This window comes from Arvicanthis niloticus, chromosome 16, assembly GCF_011762505.2.
Source record: "Arvicanthis niloticus isolate mArvNil1 chromosome 16, mArvNil1.pat.X, whole genome shotgun sequence".
Taxonomy (NCBI): Eukaryota; Metazoa; Chordata; class Mammalia; order Rodentia; family Muridae; genus Arvicanthis; species Arvicanthis niloticus.
This window is the reverse complement of record NC_047673.1, coordinates 37361316-37382783: the sequence shown is the minus strand read 5'-3', so window position 1 is coordinate 37382783 and position 21468 is coordinate 37361316. Positions and strand designations below refer to the sequence as shown.

Genomic DNA, 21468 nt, shown 5'->3' with positions numbered 1-21468 from the left:
AGAGGCTACCCATTGCATGTGACCCCATCAACCCCACCGGGGCCCAGCCATTCAGGAGCTGTGGAGCCATGGCTCGGACATAATCAGAGTGTTTTGTTTGCATCGTCTGCATGCCTCTTTCACTTTCCCCAAGAGAAAAAAAAATATCCCTTGTTTTTTTTTTTTCTCTTCAATTAGTATACAGTCCATGAAATGTGTATAATTTGACCTGGGAACCTATGTGCGTCACACTCACGGCTGAAGGAGTCCAATTTACATGCTCAGAGTAAGAGACTCCCAAGAGGAGTATCAGGCTTCTGTGAGCTACCAAGGGGTGTGTTTCATTAGGCTCTGGTTTAGGATTTTGATCATGACAGAACTCTTTTTTATTTTAAGCATCCATAACATAACATAAAATAACATCCATAACATAAAATCTTTTTTAATGACAATAAAATGGTCAAAGCACTTGCCAAGGTTGCATTCAACATGAAAACGGCATATCTGAACACGTGATTTTACCACCTCTCCCAATGTACTGTCAGTATTGTTGTTTAGTAATAGTATGTCTCAGAGTATTGGGTCCTTCAAGTAATTTGCATAATTGGAACATTTCAAAATAATTTGAATCCCTTGGCAGGGCCCCCAAGGACCTCTTCTTTCTTTGTGGTTTCGGCCACACTCACAGTCGCCCCTTCCACTGTGGGACAGAAAGCATGTCGCCCTTTTCTTCATTACTAAGTATGTTTTTTGTCCATAGGACTTTGCAGCTTTACATTTGAGGGTACCAAGTCAGTTTCAAAGGATGCTTGGTCAGGAAAAGCACACACCTAATCTGTTGTGGCCATGATTCCACTGTAACCTCACACCCTCCTGCTGCTCGTCCTTGGAGACCCCATTTAAAAATCCCTCTTCCACATAAACTCTCCCAGTGAAGGAAACTGCAACAGGAAGTGTGTTCATCCGCCTGAGGTTCCTTTTTGGTTTCCATCGCATACAGTCATGATACAGGCCCTGTAACACGCAAGGACACCTTCATACAAAAGTAAATAGCGTGCTGTTTCTATACGTTCCCTGCACGTCCTTACCTTCCTCTGCCCCACCCTCTCCCTTCCATTATTCCTTATATGGTTTTTCTTCTAGTTTCCTGTCATATGTACATATATGATTTTGTGTGTCTATATGAAATCTCACCATAAGAGAAAAAAATGTTTCTCTGAGGTTGGTTTAATTGTCTGTATATGATTGTCTCCAAGGATATCCATTTTTCTGCAAACAGTGTAACTTCACTCTTTATGTCCGTGTGTGTGTGTGTGTGTGTGTGTGTGTGTGTGTGTGTTCTGTTTCCATTCCTCTGTTGTTGCATACCTAGCTTAGTTCCATGACTTAGCTACAGTGAATGGCGCTTTGATGAGCACCGTGCACCGTACAGGTGTCTCTGTGGTGGGACTTGAGTCCTGTGGATAAGTACGATGCTACATTTGAATTACACAGTAGTTTTAGGTGTTTTGGAGGAACTCATTTTTTTTTCTTTTTTTTTTTTTTTTTTTTTTTTTCTTTCTTTTTTTTTTTTTTTATCTTTAGAAGTTTGACTAGTTTACATTCCCAGCAGTGGTATAGAAGAGGAGTTACTTTTGTCCACAGCCTTGCCAGCGTTTTTAAAATGTAATGGTTGCCATTCTGGATTGGGTTAAAATGGAATCTCAATGTACTTTTAATTTGTATTTCTCTGATGACTGGAGGGACCCATTTACTGGCTGTTTGTGGTTTTTTCTTTTTGAGAACTGTTGATTTCACCACTCTGTTTATCAATTAGTTTGTTTAATTTCTTGTGTCCGTTTTTTTGTGGGGTTTGTATATTGAAGGTAGTCACCCTATGTCACATGGATAGCTAGCAAAGATTTTTCCTTGCCACGGTGAGGCTTCTTAAGTTACGAGGCTCACATTTTTCAATCGCTAGCATTGCCTCAGCAGCTGGAATTTTATTTAGAGGGTTTATGGTTTTGTTTTGTGTTTGGTTTTGAAACAGCATCCTATGTATCTAAGGCTGGCCTCGAACTTGCAAATGTAATCAAGGCTTCCTGTTAACTGCCAATCCTTCTACCTCTGTTTCCCAGGTATCAGAGCCAACTGCCCTAGCTGGGCTCCTGTTGTGGAATCTGCTAGCCATGTTTTTTGTGTTTCTATTTATTGTTTTTACTATAATTCTTTATAGGATGCTTTGAACATTAACTGAACATTTTATAATTAATTTTTTTCACATTTTACGTCTAAAGTGCACTCACCGAAAACAAGATGTATGATTTTTCTGTATTACACGACCTCTTTCAATTGTTCACATACAGAGAGTCCTCAGTGGAGAGTTGGAGGGAAGTTACTGAAAAGCATTAACTTATGTACACAAAATAATACACTCATTAATTTTGATAGAATCAGAAGACATCCTTTTAAATGAAACAAGCCACTCACATAAGGACAAATGAAATATGTTCTAATAAATTAGTAGAAGCTGAAAAGTGTCGATCTCTAGGAAGAGAATAGACTTGAAATCAAGAGAGACTGGGAAGGAGAGAGGGAGGGGAGATATGAGAGAGGTCACATAATAAATACCAAAATACAGTTGTTAGGGGGGGATCATTTCTGGTGTTTATAGCACAGACTGGGAGACATAGTCTGTAACATTTTATGACAGATCTAAAATAACTGGAAGAGAAGAATCCACAAGGCACAATATAGAATCAGTGCTTATCAGTACCTTTGTTTGATCACTACACGTTATAAAATTATACCTCCTATGCACTCAAAAACTATGCACAACTCAGTATGCTCTAAAGATTAAATTAAATTTTAAAATGAATCTTCACAAGGCTTGTGAGTGCTAAGGTGAACCTCAGGAGTTATGTGAGGCTCAGGAAAGTAGGATTGTTTTTTACACTGAGTTGCCATTATAGCTGAGAAAGCCACGCAAGCCTGCTTGCTGGCACAAGGCTCGCTTACCATTAAGAAAAAATGTGAGCGTGTGGCTCTTAAATGCGGGCATTAATAGCAGCCTGCCTGGATTTTATTGGGATATTTAAGGCTATTTAAGCTGTCCTTAAGTAAGGAGAGAATGAAATTCCCAATGTTAGTGTCGCCCCCGCAGGACACTTTTCCTGAGAAGAGATGCCCACCGTGGGAATGAGAACCCCAGGGCCCATCACCCTAACTCCTAATGACACTTATCTTTAGTACTAAGAGGTGTTTCTTAGGCAGTGTGCTTGAGAATTGGCCTAGTCACAGTTCTGAAAGGGGCCAGCTTTCTTTGCTATCCTTATAACTCTTTGTACATACCGTTTCCCATCTTCTAGTGCCCCAGTGAAATCCATGTCTTCTGTTTACTCTAAAGCCACTGTCTCCCAACCCCACATTGTTAAGTCCTCCTGTATCTCAGTGGAAGCATCCCATTCCCTCACGAAGGTGCTCTTGGCTGAGTATCGGGAAGACAGTCTATGTCAACAGTGTAAAGAGTACAACCTCCTTCCTTAGTATGGGCTAAGATGTTTTAAAATGGCTTCTTTTTATAACTAAATTAAGTTTTTTTAAATAAATTAATCTCTTTTTATAACTAAATTAATTTTCTGTTGGAATAAATTTAAGTACTGGTGAAAAAGAAATGGATTAGATCTAGACAGGCTTAGCGACTATATATTTTAAATACTAACTGCTATTTAGTAAATATTAGGTCCCAGGGGCAGTATGTTCAACATCCATGGTCTCACCTAATTGCCACAATCACTGAAAGGCCAACATCACTCTTGATCAGTGGTTCTCAACCTGTGGGCCTTGACCCCTTTGGGGGTCACATATCATATATCCTGCACAGCAGATATTTTCTTCACGATCCAAAACAGTAGAAAAAATAGTTATGAAGAAGTAACAGAATGATCTCATGCATGGGGGTCACCACAGTATGAGGATCGCAGCATTAGGAAGATTGAGAATTACTTCTATAGACACTATGGGGGAAAAAAAAGAGAGAAGAAATTAAGACACAAACATTTAAACCTTTTTTCCCCAGTGGTGTCACTAAGGAAGTGCAGAGCTGGGGTCTCGACCTTGTGGTGTAATAGCGAAGTTGCTGGGTTTCCTCACTGTCCTGACATATCACATTCAGGGGAGGAGAGCGCCTTAACTGTACAGTGAGCCGGAGTGTTCCCTGTGCGTCTGTTCAAGGCTGCTCAACTTTCTCCTGTCCTTTGCTGTTCTCACAGAGTTCCTTCAGAACAACCTCCCTGACTATTGGAAGGGCTGGTAGGGTGACAGTTTAAGAGTTTACCGTGGCGGTTGTTCAGTAAAGGTTGTTACAATCTGGGTTCTGCCATTCTGACCGCATTTGATCTGTAATTAGGCTTGGTGGCTGAGGTATACTTGTATTTCACAGAAATCAGTCACAGCATAGTCCTGATAACTCAGCTGATGAAGCCAGAAGCCAGAGACTGAGACACAGCCCTGGGGATTTTAACTCCGAGAACAGCCCTGCAAATGTCAGGCCACTTTATTAAATTATCGTTGAAAATTTTTCATCAGTAGAAATTGGAACATATGATGTATCATTATGAACAGGCAGGGTTTGGCTGGATGGTGGAAATGGATGGGGTATGGATGGTGGCTTCCACCAGGAATTCAGATATGATTTTACTTGAGACACTCGCTCTTGAGGAAGACTCCATTTCTGTGGGACACTCGCCAGCTATGACCCTATAGAGCTATATGGTATCCAAGAGACTGTATTAGTTGTTGTTGGCCAAGATTAGTATTTTGTCATGATTTTTATCTCAGCTGGTGAATGACTTTAATTCTGGGTCAGGGCGTAGAGAACAGGAGAGTGTCTCTTGTCACCACATCTTGGTAGAAAGCAGAGCCACGCCTGATCTTGTTCTCGTGTGTGCAGCCCTTTCATTCATGAAATACTCAAGCCCCTGGTATGAAAGTGGTAGCCTGCTGGTTTCTACTCTCTGATTTCTCCCACATACTCAGAGGTTGTGGTTGGCTTCCAACATGGCGTTTTAGCAAAGATGGGATGCAGTGAGGCGTGTAGCGCTTCTGATAGCGCACGGCTCCAGTCTAGTTCTTCTGCTGTACATCTACAGAGCAAATGGCCAAGTGGTCCAAAGTGTTGTTATTAGGATGGGTGCCAGCCATTGCTTCTCATTATATGGAGGGGGCTTTTACCCTCTGCTGTCCCCTAGTTGCTTTTCTCTCTCTTTTTTTTAACCTCTCTGTGTTCTATGACAGCTTTCCAACAATAGCCAAGTCTTAGTAGCAAGAGTATAAAGTAACCAATGGAAACTCAGAAACTAGGAAGGCAATGGTTTCTCCTGCATTCATCTTTTCTGTCAGCTACACCTTTGTATATGGTACAGACATGAGCCGAACATTCTGAATAGCATGAGGACATCAACTCTTTTTGGTAGGTGTGCTCTTGAGTCGCCATGATTACCCTTACCTCAGCTCTCATTAGAAGTGTCTGAGGAAGTGATGGTCGGCGGCAAGATTAACTCCAGCATTAGCAATAGGCACCTCTTCCTTACATTACCTTTTGAGTTCAAACAGTTTCCTCAAATAATAACCTTAGAATTGGATTTTGTGTCAGAGAACTATTAGGGTTGAAATTAAGCATTAGAAACCCCTAAAGAGGCTGACATAGAAGTTCTGAAAACTCTAAACCTTTTCCTGTTGTTAAATGTCAAGTTTCCTTCGTTGCCTACTGCAATGAGGGCGCAGCCTCACAGTTTTGAAGTTGGTGGAGTTTTAAAACAAACTTAGGCTAAAACTAGTAAAAGTGCCGTTTTCAATGCCCGTTTTCTTTCAGATTTCAGTACAAACAGTTGAAAAGTCAAGTATAGTAATCTGGTTTCAAAGAAACTTTCTCAGCAGCCTGTGAGCTAATGGAAGCCATATGCTCCGTCCCCTCAGAAGGCTGGTTGAGGTCTTTGAGAACGTACATAGGAAGGGGATATGTGTTTTTCCAGAAGAACTTTTGAGACAATGTCGTAGTAGATCTTCTGTTAAAAGAACCAAGCAGCATTTATACATAAAATTGAGGTTAATAAATTGAATTAAATTTTAAAACACAAGATTTGTCTGATGCTGCGGTATCTGAGAAGTTGTTCACTTAACTGTAACCTCAGAGAGTGGATGATTCCCCCCACACCCAGGGGCATTGAGATAAAACTTGGCAAAGGTAGTACATTTTACTGAAGGGAGTCGAGCTGTCTCATCCCTGTGGGCTCTGAGCATCTCAGAAACACATTTCAGATGTTTTATGAGGAGCCGCCATATCTGCTGCATGTGGTAATTTTACTGGTACCCATAATTTTAACTCTAGTGTTAATTTTGGCAGACTGGAGGAGGGGGAAAAGCACATTAGTCCTGAGGGGCAAACCTCAGTCAGACCTGAGTTACAATGAACTATGAAAGTTTTATTATCCAAGGGGAAAATATGATAGCCAACACATTTAGCCATTTTTTTTTTTTTTTAAATGAAAGCCTCTCCCAGGTCAGATACGCATGGAAGTAATTTTTACAACACCTTGAAATACAGCTGGGCATGGGGATTATGTTGTGATTTGATTTTTTTTTTTTTTGCCAAAATCCTGCTGAATTAATAGAGAATTGTAGACTTTTGGAGCATGAAGAAATCACTGTTATAATTCCACCTAACCCTTATTTTAAAGACAAGGAAACAGACTCCTAGGTAATCAACTATATCTGTCTTAAGAGACTGGATTCTGGGCCAGTAAATGGCTCAGTTGGTATAAGCCCTTGCCACCAATGCTGACGGTCTGAGTTCGATCCCAGGAAGCACATGGTGGAAGGGGAGGGAAAATGGGCTCCTAGAGTTTGTCCTGTGGTCTTCATATGTATGTACATTGTGGCATAGATGCCTTCCCAACATATATGAGGTAAATATGAAGACACATGATAAAAAGAAAAAGGCAAGTGAATTATTAGCTGTGTATCTCCTGATGTATACATATATATGTGTATATATATATATATATATATATATATATATATATATATATGATTGCCATTTATTATGAATGCTCTTTGAAAAATTACAACTTTTCTTGTCTTACACAGTTGTATGGAGAAGGGTTTTTAATGGCTTACTGAGATAGGTGTATATGCTTTTGAGATAGGTATTCTTTAGAAAGACTTTTCTATTTTCCCAGTGTGTGTGTGTGTGTGTGTGTGTGTGTGTGAATGTAATTTGTCATAAATATCACAAGAGTTGTGTACTCTTTCTCATATGCAAAGGTCATGGTCATAGGTGGGGCGAGCCTGAATTTAATGACTGAAAAGAGAAATGTCATTCATAAAATATAGGAGTTTATTGTAGTGAGTTATGTATTATGTAAAGCATATGTATTTAAGTGTGTATTGGAAGATAAAACAGAGAGTAAAAGTGTATGTGCTAGTTAGTGACATTCTCCAAGAGGAAGGAAGGAATGTAGAATGGGTAGACAGGAAGATACAGCCCGTGTGTATTTAGGGTGTCTTGTTGTGTCAGGCCTTTCTTGTTGATGTGGGGGTGGCAGTAGTCAGCATCATTATTCTGCAGTTACCCGAAATGATTTTCTCACACATGCATGTCACACAATATGACCCCATGAAACACAGGGAATGCCTTAATTAGTGAGATCAAGTTCTAAGCCTTCTGGTCTACCAGAATCCAGTGTCAGCTTTTCTTTTTTATTTCACCCCAGTCTGTTTCAGCTGAGCCCCAGAGCTACCAGCTCCCCATGTTTGGTCAGCATGGCCCTTTGTGTTCTGCAGGTTTTCTCTTGCCTCTAATGGTAGAGGGACCATCTTTGGTCTCTTGATTGATCCCACTAACTTATCTTTCTCGTGCTAACCATCTCACAGAATAGTTTATTAAAAAATGGTGTCCACAATTTGACTGACTTACTTTAAATGTTAAATGTTCTTCTTCCATAATGAGTGGAACATTTTCCGGTCTTTTCACATTATCAGTTCACTTAGGAGAAATACATTGAATGCTTACTCTGAGTTTGATATTATATGGAATTATCCTAGTTAGGGCATTTGTACCCCAAGGACTGTTTAAGTATTTAAATAGATTTTTTTGGTAAGAAAATAAAGCTACAATAAAGCAAGCTTAGTTACTCATATTTTTTTGTTTGTTTGTTTTTCTGGTACGGTATGGTAGAATGGTAGCTTCTCAGAAAGAATTCTTTAACCCACAAAGTACCTATGAGCTCATGGTTGACTTTCTCTAAATACGTTCAAATACTTTCTGATAGTAGAAAAAACACATCCTATGAATTATAGGCAAGTAGGGCTCTGGAGAGCTGGCCCAGTGGTTCCAGAGGATCCAAGTTCCATTTCTAGCACCCACATCAGATGGCTCACAGCTGCTTTGAACTTCAGCTCCGTAGACTCTCACACTCTTTTCTGGCCTCTGAGGGTAGCCACCCATGTATCATACATATGTACATGTGTATACATCCATAAATAAGGTAAAAATAAAAACAGACAAGTAAGCTACAATTCATAGTTTATGTAAAATGCTGGCATCTTTGAGTCATACATCTTAACAGTATTTGTAGTTTCTTGTCTTCTTCGAAAGTATGTGGAGTATTTATTGAAAGAACTTTCCTTTTTTTTTTCTTTAAAATATGATTCATTTTTATTTTATGTGTATGTATGTTTTGCCTGCACATATCAATGTACTCTACACACGTGTCTGGTGTTCACAGAGAACAGAAGAGGGTGTCATACCCCTTGGAACTTGAGTTAAAGATGGTTTCGAGCCACCATATGGGTGCTTGGAATTGTATCAGGAGCATCTGGAAGAGTCACAAGCACTCTTAACTGCTAAGCTATCTCTCCAGCACTTGGAGGAATTTTCCAGTGGCATATTTTAAGAATGACTACTTGGCTTGTCAGTCATGTTGATATAAATAAGATCTCCAGAAAATCTTGATAACTTCGAAGGTGCTTTGCTGTGTTGAGATCCCATGATCTCTTTAACAGATCTTAAATACATGTTCTAAACCTCACCTAATATATGATATTTTTTTCTATAATAAATGCTGTGTTTGGGGGCCATCTGTCATGAAATCAATGAGGGAGAGTCTTAAAAAAAATGGTTTAGTTTATTTGTTCTCTGTTCTGTAATTGCCTAATAAAATCTGAATTAAAATTGGTTTTCTAAAAGTACTTCTTATATTACATTATTTTAAAAAGTACTTGTTTACTAAACATGTAGTGGGTATCTAGTGTAACCAGTACCTAGTATAGGTACTGGGAATGGGGTGTTCATGCTTCCTTCCTTAAGCTTATGTTTAGTGGATGCAGCAGATGGTAATGGGCACACACACATATTCAGAGAGCAAAGACAGCACTGCCTTGGGTGGTCTGAGTGGGGCTTCCCGAGGCTATGGCTTTTCACTTGTGATGTATGTGATGACAAGGGCCAAGTCCTGGAAAGGTTCACCCCAGAACCACCTGTGGCCAAGAGCATGCACACAGACACACAAACATACACATAGAGACATACACACACACACACAGAGACATACATACCTGCATACATACACACAGAAACATGCAGAGAGACACACATAGACATATGCAGACACACACACAGACACACAGACACACACACAGACACACACAAAAACACACATACAGACACAGAGACATATGCAGGCACAGAAACACACAGAGACATATGGAGACACAAATACAAACACATAGGGACACACAGACACACAGAAACACACACACAGACACATAGACATACACAGACACACATGTACACACATACGTAGACACACACATAGTCAGACACACAGACATACACAGACACACATATGGACACAGACACACATACAGACACAGAGACACATACAAACATACACAGTCACAAAGACACACACATACTTAGACATACAGACAGACACACACATACAGACATACACACATACAGACACACACAGACAGGCACAGAATCACACAGATACAGAGACACACACATACAGACAGACAGGCACACAATCACATAGATACAAAGACACACAGACACACAATCACACAGATACAGAGACACACACACATACACACACATAGACAGGCACACAATCACACAGATAGACACACACACACACACACACACACACACACACACACACACACACACACACACAGACTTTGCCTGAGTTTCAGAAACATCCTAGCAGGATGTAAGAACAAGAGGTGGTGAGCCTGTCATGAGAAAGGAGGTGGTGAGTGAAGGGGGTGGGGTGGTGATCCCACAGAGGTGAGTAGATGGAACTCTGCAGGTTCTGTAGAACTCATAAGGAATCAAATTTCTCTGCAAGTGTCAAAGGCAGTGCTGTGGGGTTTCATGAAGGGAAATGGCATGATTTATGATTTCTTACGAGAGGACCTTGGCTGCTCTGTAGAAAGGGGCTATTAAAAACCAAGGAAGAAAGGTTGAGCACCATGAAGCTATTCTAACAGACCAGGTGAGAGATGATGGGAGTTTTCAGTAGGAGTGGGCATGTGGGAGACATGGCTCTGCAGCTGGTGTTCAGGGATCAATGCAAGGAAGGATTGATACGGACCGTGTGCAAGGAAGCACTGGTACAGACCATGTGGATTGACCTGGGAATGGATGTAATGCTCTTAATGCAGGATAACGATGAGACGGCCAGGAGCCGGATATTTAGAACATCCCATTTCATTTTCTTCTGTATCCCACTTTAAAAGTTACTGTACATGTTCATTGTTATAGTGAAATGAGCGTTATTTTTTTTTCCAAAAATACTTGAAGCATGCTCACAGTTTCTGCCTCTCACGGTGGGGCTCAGGGAATGAGAAGAAGCTACTAAAGATGTACAGAAACGAACAGCAAAGCAGAAGGACAAGCAGAAACTAGTTGGTTTTGCTAATTGGCATCTGTGTAGAGAAGCCTTTTGTAACCTATGCAAAAATCACAGAGTATTCCAACCTGTATTTCTAGCAATTACATTTAGTGTTTCTGCTGCTCCTCCACTAGGTGTTATAAAAGCTTGTCAGGCTCTGCTTTGGGAGAGTTCAGAGTCTGTGGGCTTTATGTTAGCTCTCTTCCTAGTTTTTGCTAATTCTTAAAAAAGTATCTCCGTGGGCCTTTCTGGAAGTTAGATTTGGTCCGTAAGTACTATCATCTGCTCTTCTCAGATGGGTACATCTGAAGCCAGAGCAGAGCTGATGGAGCCCCCTAGTGATGCACTGGGGAGGGGAGACTGAACTGGACGGGGCTTGGGGAGGGACACAAGCCCCAAGTGTCGGACACTGTGTTTCTGCTGCTCTGACCAATACAGTTGCTGGATTTAGCCCAGCACGCAGGGATCTCCAGCTCCGTTGCCTAATTTTATTCATTACATCATTTCAAAGTTGGGGTCAAGTTCATCCCTTGGAGTCCTCTGTATTCTTCTACAACCTAGCAGCTAGAGCTCAGCTCAGCTTCGAATGCTCTGACAGCAAGGAGGCTGGTCTACCTTAGGGCACGCAGATAGCTTCTGGAGAGGATATCGCTTAATGTTACAGGCTGATCTGAGCCTTGGCTTGAGCCAGCTGTGTTAGCTTATTACTTGAGAAAGCATGCTTAAGAAGCAACGATAAGAAGAAAGGAGGGGTTGCAGAGATAGCTCAGCAGTTATGACCAAGTAACAGTCTTCCAGCGGATCTCGATTCAGTTCCCAGCACCCTCTTCCTCTCCTCTTTTTCTTTCTGTACATGTGCCTTTTCTCTCTTTCTCTTTCTCTTCCCGCTTCCCCCTCCCCCATCCCTCTCTCCCCGTGGTGACTCCCCTGGCCTCAATCCTTGGGGCCAGTGAACTCGGCCTGGAAAAGCTTCCTAATAACCTGCCTTTAATATAATCTAATGTAGCTTGAATCGGCTCATTTCATTAGGTGGCTTACAATGGCCTGTAACTCCAGTTCCAGAAGCTTCATTGGGAGCTGCATGCATGCATGCATACATACATACATACATACATACATACATTAAAATAAATCTTAAAAGAAAAAAAGGGTTTACACAAATGATCAGTAACTGAGGTTAGGAGGCCACAGGAAGTCTATTCTCCTGGTTGTTTTCATCTCTTTTGTAGAACTTCTCTTGTAGTAAAATCTCTGTAGTAAAATCAGAGTCAAGTGTAATATAGGGGGCAATCAGCTGTCAGGAGCAGATACCTGGCCCCTTTGCTCTCCCAGTCTCTTCCTCTTCTAAGGCCACCCTGGTAAGTTATTTCTTTGCCGCTAATGGAATGAGCCGATTCAAGCCAGATTAGATTATATTAAAGGCAGGTTTATTGGGAAGCTTCTCTAGGCTGAATTCACTGGCCCCAAGGATTGAGGCCAGGGGAGTCACCATGGGGAGAGAGGGATGGGGAGGGGGAAGAGAAAGAGAGAAAAGGCACATGCACAGAGAGAAGAGGAGAAGGAGAGGGAAAGGGGGAGGGGGACCAGGAGGGGGGAGACTCTGTAAGAAGTGCAGCCTAGTCCCTGGGTAGGAAAGTTCAGGGTTGGGGACAGGGTATGCCAGATGGAGACTGAGGGATGCTGGGAAAACCTGGAAGCAAGGTCTGCTTTGGTATGTAAAATATGCACCTCAGTCCCTTGTCCTGGGGTCCAAAACCAAACAATCCCCTTCCTACAAATGTCTAGGAAATTCTAGGAATCCTTGGGACCCGGCCGGCCCATCTGCAAACTGTAAAGAGTTATCTTACTGGCTGATACTTAAGGACTCAGCATCTCTCACCCTTCAGAGCTCTCTCTTCAGCCTCCCCTGTCTTCACCATTCCTCCTAGCAGGCAAATAGGTAGAAAGGTCATGGTCTTATTCCACTACATGTAAACTTCCCTGCCTTCTTCCAGGAGCCCATCTGCAGGACCACCATAGCCTTCTTCAATTCCCATCTGCTTTGTGAGTCTTAAGTATCTTCCACTGAACATTGTTCCTCACAGGACAAAAGCTCTGAGCGCTCAGCTGTGGTCCCATGCTTGTCCTTGCAGAGCTGTGTTCCTCTACAGCTCCCCAGAAAAACACTTGCTTATAACACCCCCTAATGCATCCCCACCTCCCAGGCACCAACCACCCTCATGCCCCTTGACACCAGACACAGATCTCAAAGCCTTAGAAAAGCCCCAGAGTCTCCTACATCTGAGTCTCTCTGTCAGTGGTATATGCTGCTGACCTGTCTTCTCTTCTGAGCTGGCTGTTCAGCTGTCTGCTGTGTGTTGTCTGTCACGCAGCACCGTGACCTTGATCTCTGTGGCTGCCTCCTTCACTCAAATAGAACTGTTCCAAGGCAGAGACAGTTATGGAAGGGGTACTTCTCTTTCTTTGTGAGCTCTCTTTCTTTGTGTGCCTGACACATGAAGACTCTCAGCATTTGAATGAGCGGGTCACCATTACTCACCACAAATGCATTTCTAGGAGTGTGAACAGTTGTTGTTTCATAAATCATTCCCATGCTAAGAAAATCAAAAATTATTTTCCAGAGTGTCGTTTGTTACAAGACGTTAGCACTATTACAATGAGATCTCACGCTTTTAAGGGGAGTTTTGCTAGCCGAGATTATTAGAACATCCACTGCTCTTTGAAGTCTTTCCACCCAAGTGGAGTTTGCTGTGATCTCAGCACGTTTCGGTGTTCAAAGCTGATTGACTTCCTAATTCGAGGAATAGAGGAAGAGGAGAGGCATGGGAGGGCGTGCACCTGTGAAGGCCTGCATGTGACAAATGGTGGGGTATTCTAATGAACCCACTCACTTGCAAATTTGTCTTCCCGCAGGTGATGTGTCACCAATCAGTATGTCCCCCATCAGTCAGTCACAGTTTATTCCACTCGGGGAGATCCTTTGCTTGGCCATCTCGGCAATGAACTCTGCGAGAAAGCCTGTCACCCAGGAGGCGCTGATGGAACACCTGACCACGTGTTTCCCAGGTAACGAGAAAGAATGGAGCACTTTCCAAAGGGATGCAGGCAGTGGGTGTGGGCTGTTGGATGCAGGCTGTGGGTGAAGCCTGTGGGTGTGGGCTGTTGGATGCAGGCTGTTGGATGCAGGCTGTGGGTGTGAACTGTTGGATGCAGGCTGTGGGTATGGGCTGTTGGATGCAGGCTGTGGGTGTGGGCTGTTGGATGCAGGCTGTGGGTGTAGGCTGTTGGATGCAGGCTGTTGGATGCAGGTTGTAAGTATGGGCTGTTGGATGCAGGCTGTGGGTGTGGGCTGTTGGATGCAGGTTGGATGCAGGATGTGGGTAGGGGCTGTGGATGTGGGTTCCAGGGCTTTAAAGGAACACTAGGGGAAAAATACTTTACCCCAATTGACTAGACACCTTTCTCCAATGACTTAAAATAATAATAATAACAATGTCAGCCCTTTAGTTACAGTGTCTTTTATAGTACCGCAGGTATAGTACCTTTTATTTTAATTTGTTTTTAGAATTTGATATACTACTTTTTAACTTGATACTTAAGGGGAAAAAATTTAAGTCAGTTTCACAAGAAACTGGTGAAAATGACCAAGATTCTATTCATCATTTGCAGCAGAGTCTTCCTTACATGTATAAACCCTGGGCTCTCAGAAACAGATGGAATGCTGAGTCCTGAGAGTTCGACCTCAGAAAATGAATAATGTCAAAAATAAATATGTCCCCCATGTTCGTGTTATGAACCAGTAAGCCTTTAAAAAAGGTTACTTCATGAATTGAGTCTTCATTTTTAAAGGAAAAAAATATACTTCTTTTTCTGTTTATTTAATTTATTTCTTTATTTTATGTGTGTTGGTGTTTTCCCTGTGTATATGTCTGTGTGAGAAGTGGTAGACAGTTGTGTGCTGCCGTATGGGGGCTGGGAATTGAACCTGGGTCATCTGGATGAGCAGTGTTCTCAACTACCGAGCCATCTCTCCAGCTTCCACTTTTTCCCCTTAAATACTGCAAAACGAAGACCATATCGCCTCTGCAGTACAAATGGTCATTGGTGATTCCGGTGGGGAAAATTGTTTGGAGTGATATATACTGAGCACCCATGCCCCATCTCAAGGGAGGTGTCTCATTATTCCACTGGAGTGCAGTGCCCCCAGCCAGCAATGTGAAGTTCAACACAACCAGAGAATCTCAAACTCCCATGTGATGTCCCTCCACTCAAGCTATTTTCTATGTGTGCTCATGTCTAAATAGATGGGCAGTGTACACTTCATGGGGCTTCTGGTTTGCCAGCTTGAAGACTACTATCCCTCTTTCCAGATTGAAATAGGAATCACATTAAATATGAATGCATGGTATACTTGATGTTCATTCAGTTTTTCAAAGAAACTTTAGGACAGATAAGCTGTTGGCTGAATTGGCTTTGGCTACAGTAATACTGGATGATAAGCAACCACAGACAGGCAGAGGTAATGCAGCAATAAGCATTTACTTAGGTTAGAGGTCTGAGGGTGTCCCAGGGGTCAGCTGGGACTTAGAAGGTGGCCTTGTTCCTTCCTATACTGCATGTCTTTGTGGAAAAAAAACCCTTTTGGTCATATCTTTCCCCCTAATATTGCATTGATAAAGCACTCTTGCCTTGGCCTGAAGTCAAGATATAGAAAGTACACACACACACACACACACACACACAAAGGGTACACAAAGGGTAGAAGAACCAACTCTATGAAGATTAATAATATAACTCTCCATCATTGGTCTCCATACTTGACCTTTCGCCTCAAAGAAACTTTGCATTTCTTTCCCATTAATTTCCCCTCTCCTTTTTCCTCCTTACAATCCCTGTTTTGTTATTGGGCTTGTTTGTTTGTTTGTTTTGTTTTGTTTTTAGTTTTTCAAGACAGGGTTTCTCTGTGTAGCCTTGGCTGTTCTGCAACTCACTCTATAGACCAGGCTGGCCTCGAACTCTGAGATCCACATGACTCTGCCTCCCAAGTGTTGGGACTAAAGGCCACCGTGCCCTTCCCAGTTTTTAAACATCGGGATTTTTATATTATATATGCTATTCAATCACTAATATCAACCTAATCTTTCAGCTATGAGTAATCTTAAATGTTACAGCATTTCGTTATCCCCTAACATTCTTCCTTTTCTAGCGGCCACACAGCTCTTTCCACCGAGGGTGAGACACAGATGCATAGATACCCAGGGAAGAAGCAGGGTGATGGTCTCAGCCAAAGCTGTCCCCCACTGCCCCTGGAATTCAAAAACCCTGCTTCTTGTAGTATACCTAAGCTACTGCTCCAGACATCAAACAGTCCAGCTGCTTTTAAAGTCTTCATGTTGTTAGTTATATAGCTTTCCAGGAAGCCACGTCTTTCTCAGAAGCAGTTCCATGCCTCCCATGACTAAGAAATAGGCAAAAAGGAAGAATTGGTACTCAATAGTCAAATGTTTATCCCTGCTGAGCAACAAACAGTACCACAAAGTTACAATACATCCTAGAAAAAGGAATTGGTGATGCTTAAAGTGGTACCTGCATTGCCAGCTTCTATGGTAAAGAGGCGCCAACCAAACCTTTCCATCTGTGTAACACACTGGTGACTATTGGCCAGGTAGACATTTGCAAGGACACTGTGTAGATTTTACAAAGCACAGCCTGCAGGCCTATAAGAACTGCACCCCCTGTCTTTGTGAATAAAGTTTTATGGAAACACAGATGTCTCTGTATTATCTTTGGCTCCTTGGACATAGTGGTAGAGCAGAGGAGTTCCCAACAGAAGTCACATGGCTCACAAAGCCTACAAGATTTCTTTATTGGCCCTTCATGGAAAAACGTTGACAAACCCAGGTCCAGGACACAGTCATAATTATTTCAATTTTTCTTTAGTAATAGCTCTTTTTTTAAATTTAGTTTTGTTTTAAGTTTTTGTTTGTTGAGACACAGTCTCGCTGTGTAGGCCACGCTGGCCTTGAATGCTTTTTAATCATCTGCCTCTACAGATGTACACCATTACGTCTGACATAATAGCTCTAAACATTTAACTAGTATTTCATAAAAAAATGACATTTTCTTGCCTTGCCTGCCCTCTTTCCTTTCTTCTCCTTCTTTTGTTCCTTGCTTTTCGTTAGCTATGTCAAGACAAAACATCGTTGAGAACTCCACATTGTTTAAACGCTCCTTGAAAAAAAAATCTATTTTCAGGGACAATAGAAGTCTGGAGGGGTTTTAATACCTTCTTTGTTTCAAAGGTCAGACAGTTTACTATTTGAAAAAAATGGGGGTTGAAGTCTAACAAAGTATTATTAAAATATTTAAATTCCTGTATTTGGTGCATGTTTTATAAATAAATAAAAAGATAGTTTAGAGTGTGATTTTTCAGTGCTTTGGAATCAGTATTTCAAAGAGTAAAGTTTCCTAGTATAATAGTACTCTGAAACACATGATAGAATACGTTTTTGTTTTGTTTTGTTTTGTTTTTCTTCGAAGTCCTGCTCTCCTCCTGGAACCCACTTTCTATGGTCCCTCCCCACACCTTCTCCTCCCCTTCACCTCTGAGAAGGAGGAGGCCCCCCACTGAGTACCAACCCACCCTGGCACCTCAGATCGCTGCCGGGCTAGGAGCATCCTCTCCCACAGCAGCCAGACAAGGCAGCCCAGTTAGGGCTCAGAGTCTACAAGGCAGGCAGCAGAGTCAGGGTAGGCTCCTGCTCCAGTTGTTGGGATACCAGCGTGAAGATCAAGCTGCACATCTGCTACATATGTGCGAGGGTAGTGGGCATGGCTAAGTCCATCCCTTGTATGTTCTTTGGTTGGTGGTTCAGTCTCTGGGCGCTCCCAGACGTCTAGGTTAGTTGACTCTGTTGTTTCTCCTGTGGAGTCCCTGTCCACTCTAGGCTCCCCAATCCTTCCTCCAACTCTTCTGTAACACTCTGGAGCTCTATCTAATGTTTGGCTATGGATCTCTGTATCTGTTTCCGCTGGCTGCTGGGTGGAGCCTCTTAGAGGACAGCTATGCTAAGCTCCTGTCTTCGAGCATAGCAGTATCATTAATAGTGTTAGGGATTGGCTCTTGCCCATGGGATGGATCTCGAGTTGGACCAGTCAAGGTTGGCCATTCCTTCAGTCTCTGCTCCATCTTTGTCCCTGCGCGTTGTGAGGCAGGAGAAAGTTTAGGTCAAAGGTTTTGTGTGATTTGGTGTCCTCATTCCTCCACTGGGGGCCCTGCCTGGATACAGGAGGTGGCCACTTTAGGCTCCGTATCCACCCCACCGCACCCCCCCCCCCCGCCCCGCCACTGCTATGAGCTGAACTTTGAAAATCAGTTCAACAAATTCTATGCACCAGTCTCCAATACAGAATCGCATGCTTATGTTTGCTTTTGTGTGTGGGTGGTATGTATGCCGTGTGTGTAATGTGTATGTGGTACGGTGATGGTGGTGGTGGTATGTGTGTGTGTATACATGGGTGTGTGTGTGGGAGGGTGAGAAATACAGCCATGCTGGAAACTGAAACCAGAGCCTCGTACATGCCAAGCAAGTTTTCTAACATAGAACTACACCCTCCACCTAAGAATGAAAATATATATATATATATATATATATATATATATATATATATTTAAGATCTTAAGAGAGTACTTGTTTTTCAGATTTCTAAAGAACCATTCACCCTTTCATCTTGGATAAGTGCTTAATTACATTGGGCTAATTCTTTTTAAGTTGTTAGAATCGGGTCTTTCCGGAAGCAAGGCTGACTCACTTCAGGCAAACAGAGGACCATGAGACTGGATGCAGGGTGGAAGATGGCTTAGCCTTAACTGCAGAACATATCCTGTTCTCTCTGATTCATCTTCCTGAATTCTCACGCAGCCAGTGTTCTTCACAAATGAGAATTAGAGCACAGTGAAGGCCATTAAACATGTCAGTCTAAAGCTGGGCATGGCGTCCTGTGCCTGTAGTCCCAGGTACTCTTGAAAGTAGTGGAGGAAGATTGTTTGAGCCCATGGCTTCCAAGCCAGTCAGAACCATGGACACAGGTCCTATCTCAAAATAAAAACCTTTTAATCTAAGATGTTTCGCATAAAGCACACACATGCGTGTTCTCTGTTCTGAGAATTAATCAGATTTGCAGGTTTAAGGCAGAACGTGGTCCTGAGAAATGCCATAGTCACAATGTGTCTTTAACTGTCAGCCTTTGCTTTGGAGGCTGTGAAGGCATGGAAAGCAGAGAGGTGCAGCTCCAGCCTTGTTAGATGACAGTGCTTGCTTTTGTTCTTGGCTCTCTCAAGCTCTGATTCATAATAAACTACAGGTGTAGTGTTTGGAAATGATGAAGCATGCAGGTGATCAGCACTTTGTCAGGTTAACCAGTGTCTAACAGAAGAACTGGTAGACTCAGGTTGGTGAGATGACTGGAAATATCAAGCTTAAAAGTAACATAAGTATAAATATTGTCAACTTTCAGTTGAACCAGAAAAGTTGAGGTAGAAGTATGCAAATAGCTAGGATCACAAGGGGAAAATATTTGTGGGGTTTTTGTTATTGTTGTTTTCCAAGTAAATGTTGATTGACTGGTGTAGCTGAAAAGTCAAAGGTATATAAAATGTAGATAGTTCTTGTCCCTCTATTTGGGAGCAACTAGAGAAATTTTTCTTAAGGGTGTATGTTATGTTGTGCTCATGATTTTATATGAATCTGTGAGTTTTCCAAGACCAACAGTAATGACTATTCTTAATATGATTCATGTGCTAGAGAGATGGCTTGACTGTTGGAGATGCTTGCTGTTCTTCTAAAAGACCCGAGTTAGATCTTGAGCACACAGGTTAGGCTCCTCCCAGCCACATCACATGGTACTCTAGTCCCAGGCGATCTGAAGTCCTCTTCTAGCTTTTGTGGGTACTCTTACACATTTAGTGTTCTCTCTCTCTCTCTCTCTCTCTCTCTCTCTCTCTCTCAAAAAAAGTAGCTCAAGTAGCTCAATGTTCTTTAGTAACACAAGGTAAATTAGTTAATCAAAAAAAAAAAAAAAAACCTACATGAAGCAATATGCCCTGTGTGAGCCTCTTCTCCCTTGCTAAGGATGACTTCCAAAGATAGAGCACAAATAGATGTGGATACTCAGTTGTGCCCACAGACTTCCTCTCCCTGAGAATGTCAGACTAGCGCTAATGCATTAGATCCCATTCTCATTGTTCGACAAGACACAGACTTCTCAGCTCATCCAGATGTTCCAGTTGCTAAACCACATCATTGGAAGGTAATCTGGGTTTCCATAGGTCCTGACCCAAAGTTGAGACTACTCAACTAGTAAGCTAGTGTTTATTGAGCATGTGCTCTCTGGTACACACTGTTGTACATGCACCAAGGTTATGTAAACTCCCAGCAGCTCTATGAGAATAGGTGCGCCCCCCCCCCCCCCCCCCAGAGATTAAGTTACCAGCTGCCTTAATGCTACCACCTGTTAGGGCTGCTACAGTGGTACAGGGAGAACAGCAAAAAAAGTTGCAGTGTACAGTTCTGGAAAACAGAAATCCTAAGTCAAGATGTCTGCAGGGGTGTCTGTTTCTTTCTGAAAGCTGTGAGTGAAGACTGTGTCCCGAGCATCTCTCCTTGACTTGTGGGTGGCCATCTTTGACCTGTGTCTCTTCGAGTCATTCTCTTCCACCTATGCCTCTCTCTGTGTCATTTTCCCCTTTTCAGAAGGACATTACTCCCAATGGATTATGGCCCACTCTAATGACCTCATTTTAACTTGACTACTCCTGCAAAGACCCTATCTCCAAAAAAGGAAAAGGTCAGTTGGAGGGGACCACTGGGGGCATGAGAATTTTAAGGTGTGAGCCATCAACTTTGTATTAAAATTAAAGCCTGCAAAAAGAAAAGGTTCATTTAGGTTCATCATTGAAAAGGGTTCAGCCTGTGGTTAGATGGGCCTATTACTTTCAGGTCTGTGGTGAGTTTGCTTTTGTGGTAAGATCATGGCCTGAAAGCAAAAAAGGAGAGGAAGGGGCCTGGGTCATACTCTGCTCTTCAAGGGCCCCACTGTCCCAAAGACTTCCCATTGAATTTCATTTATGAAAGTGCCCACTTCTTCCCACTAACAATGAGCCAAGGATCAAACTTTTAACCCGTGAGTCTTAGGGAACATTCTAGATCTAAACCATAGTAGGGAATGAGGTAGGGATAAAAAATGAACAATCCAATCAATAACACAATTACAAAGATAGACTGGGCTTCCAATCTAGCAGTCTGGCCTCAGAACCTAAGCTTTCAGTCTCCACATTGTACTACTTTGACTGAGATGGCTGAGATGGCTGACCCTTGCAAAACTGCCATTTTTTGTGGGTCAAGTACTGGCAGTATTTATGTGATTTGATCTGGTCTGTTTCTAAATTATACCATTTAGATCAATTCTTTAAATATCACAACCCTTGATGTGCCTGACACTGACAAATGCTGAATATCCAAAGAATAAATTAAGTAGCCTGCAGCCTGGAGAA

The 21468-nt window shown here is 42.3% G+C and overlaps 1 protein-coding gene across 4 annotated transcripts in view; it reads left to right on the top strand.

Moving 5' to 3' along the window:
* Stox2 (storkhead box 2) overlaps window positions 1–21468 on the top strand; it is a 238591-nt gene that overhangs the window by 201178 nt on the left and 15945 nt on the right. For all 4 annotated transcript variants that reach the window (XM_076914129.1, XM_076914131.1, XM_034519973.2 and 1 more), the window contains one exon: window positions 13830–13982. In XM_076914129.1, the coding sequence (XP_076770244.1) occupies window positions 13830–13982 (153 nt within the window). The remainder of the gene's footprint in view (window positions 1–13829; window positions 13983–21468) is intronic.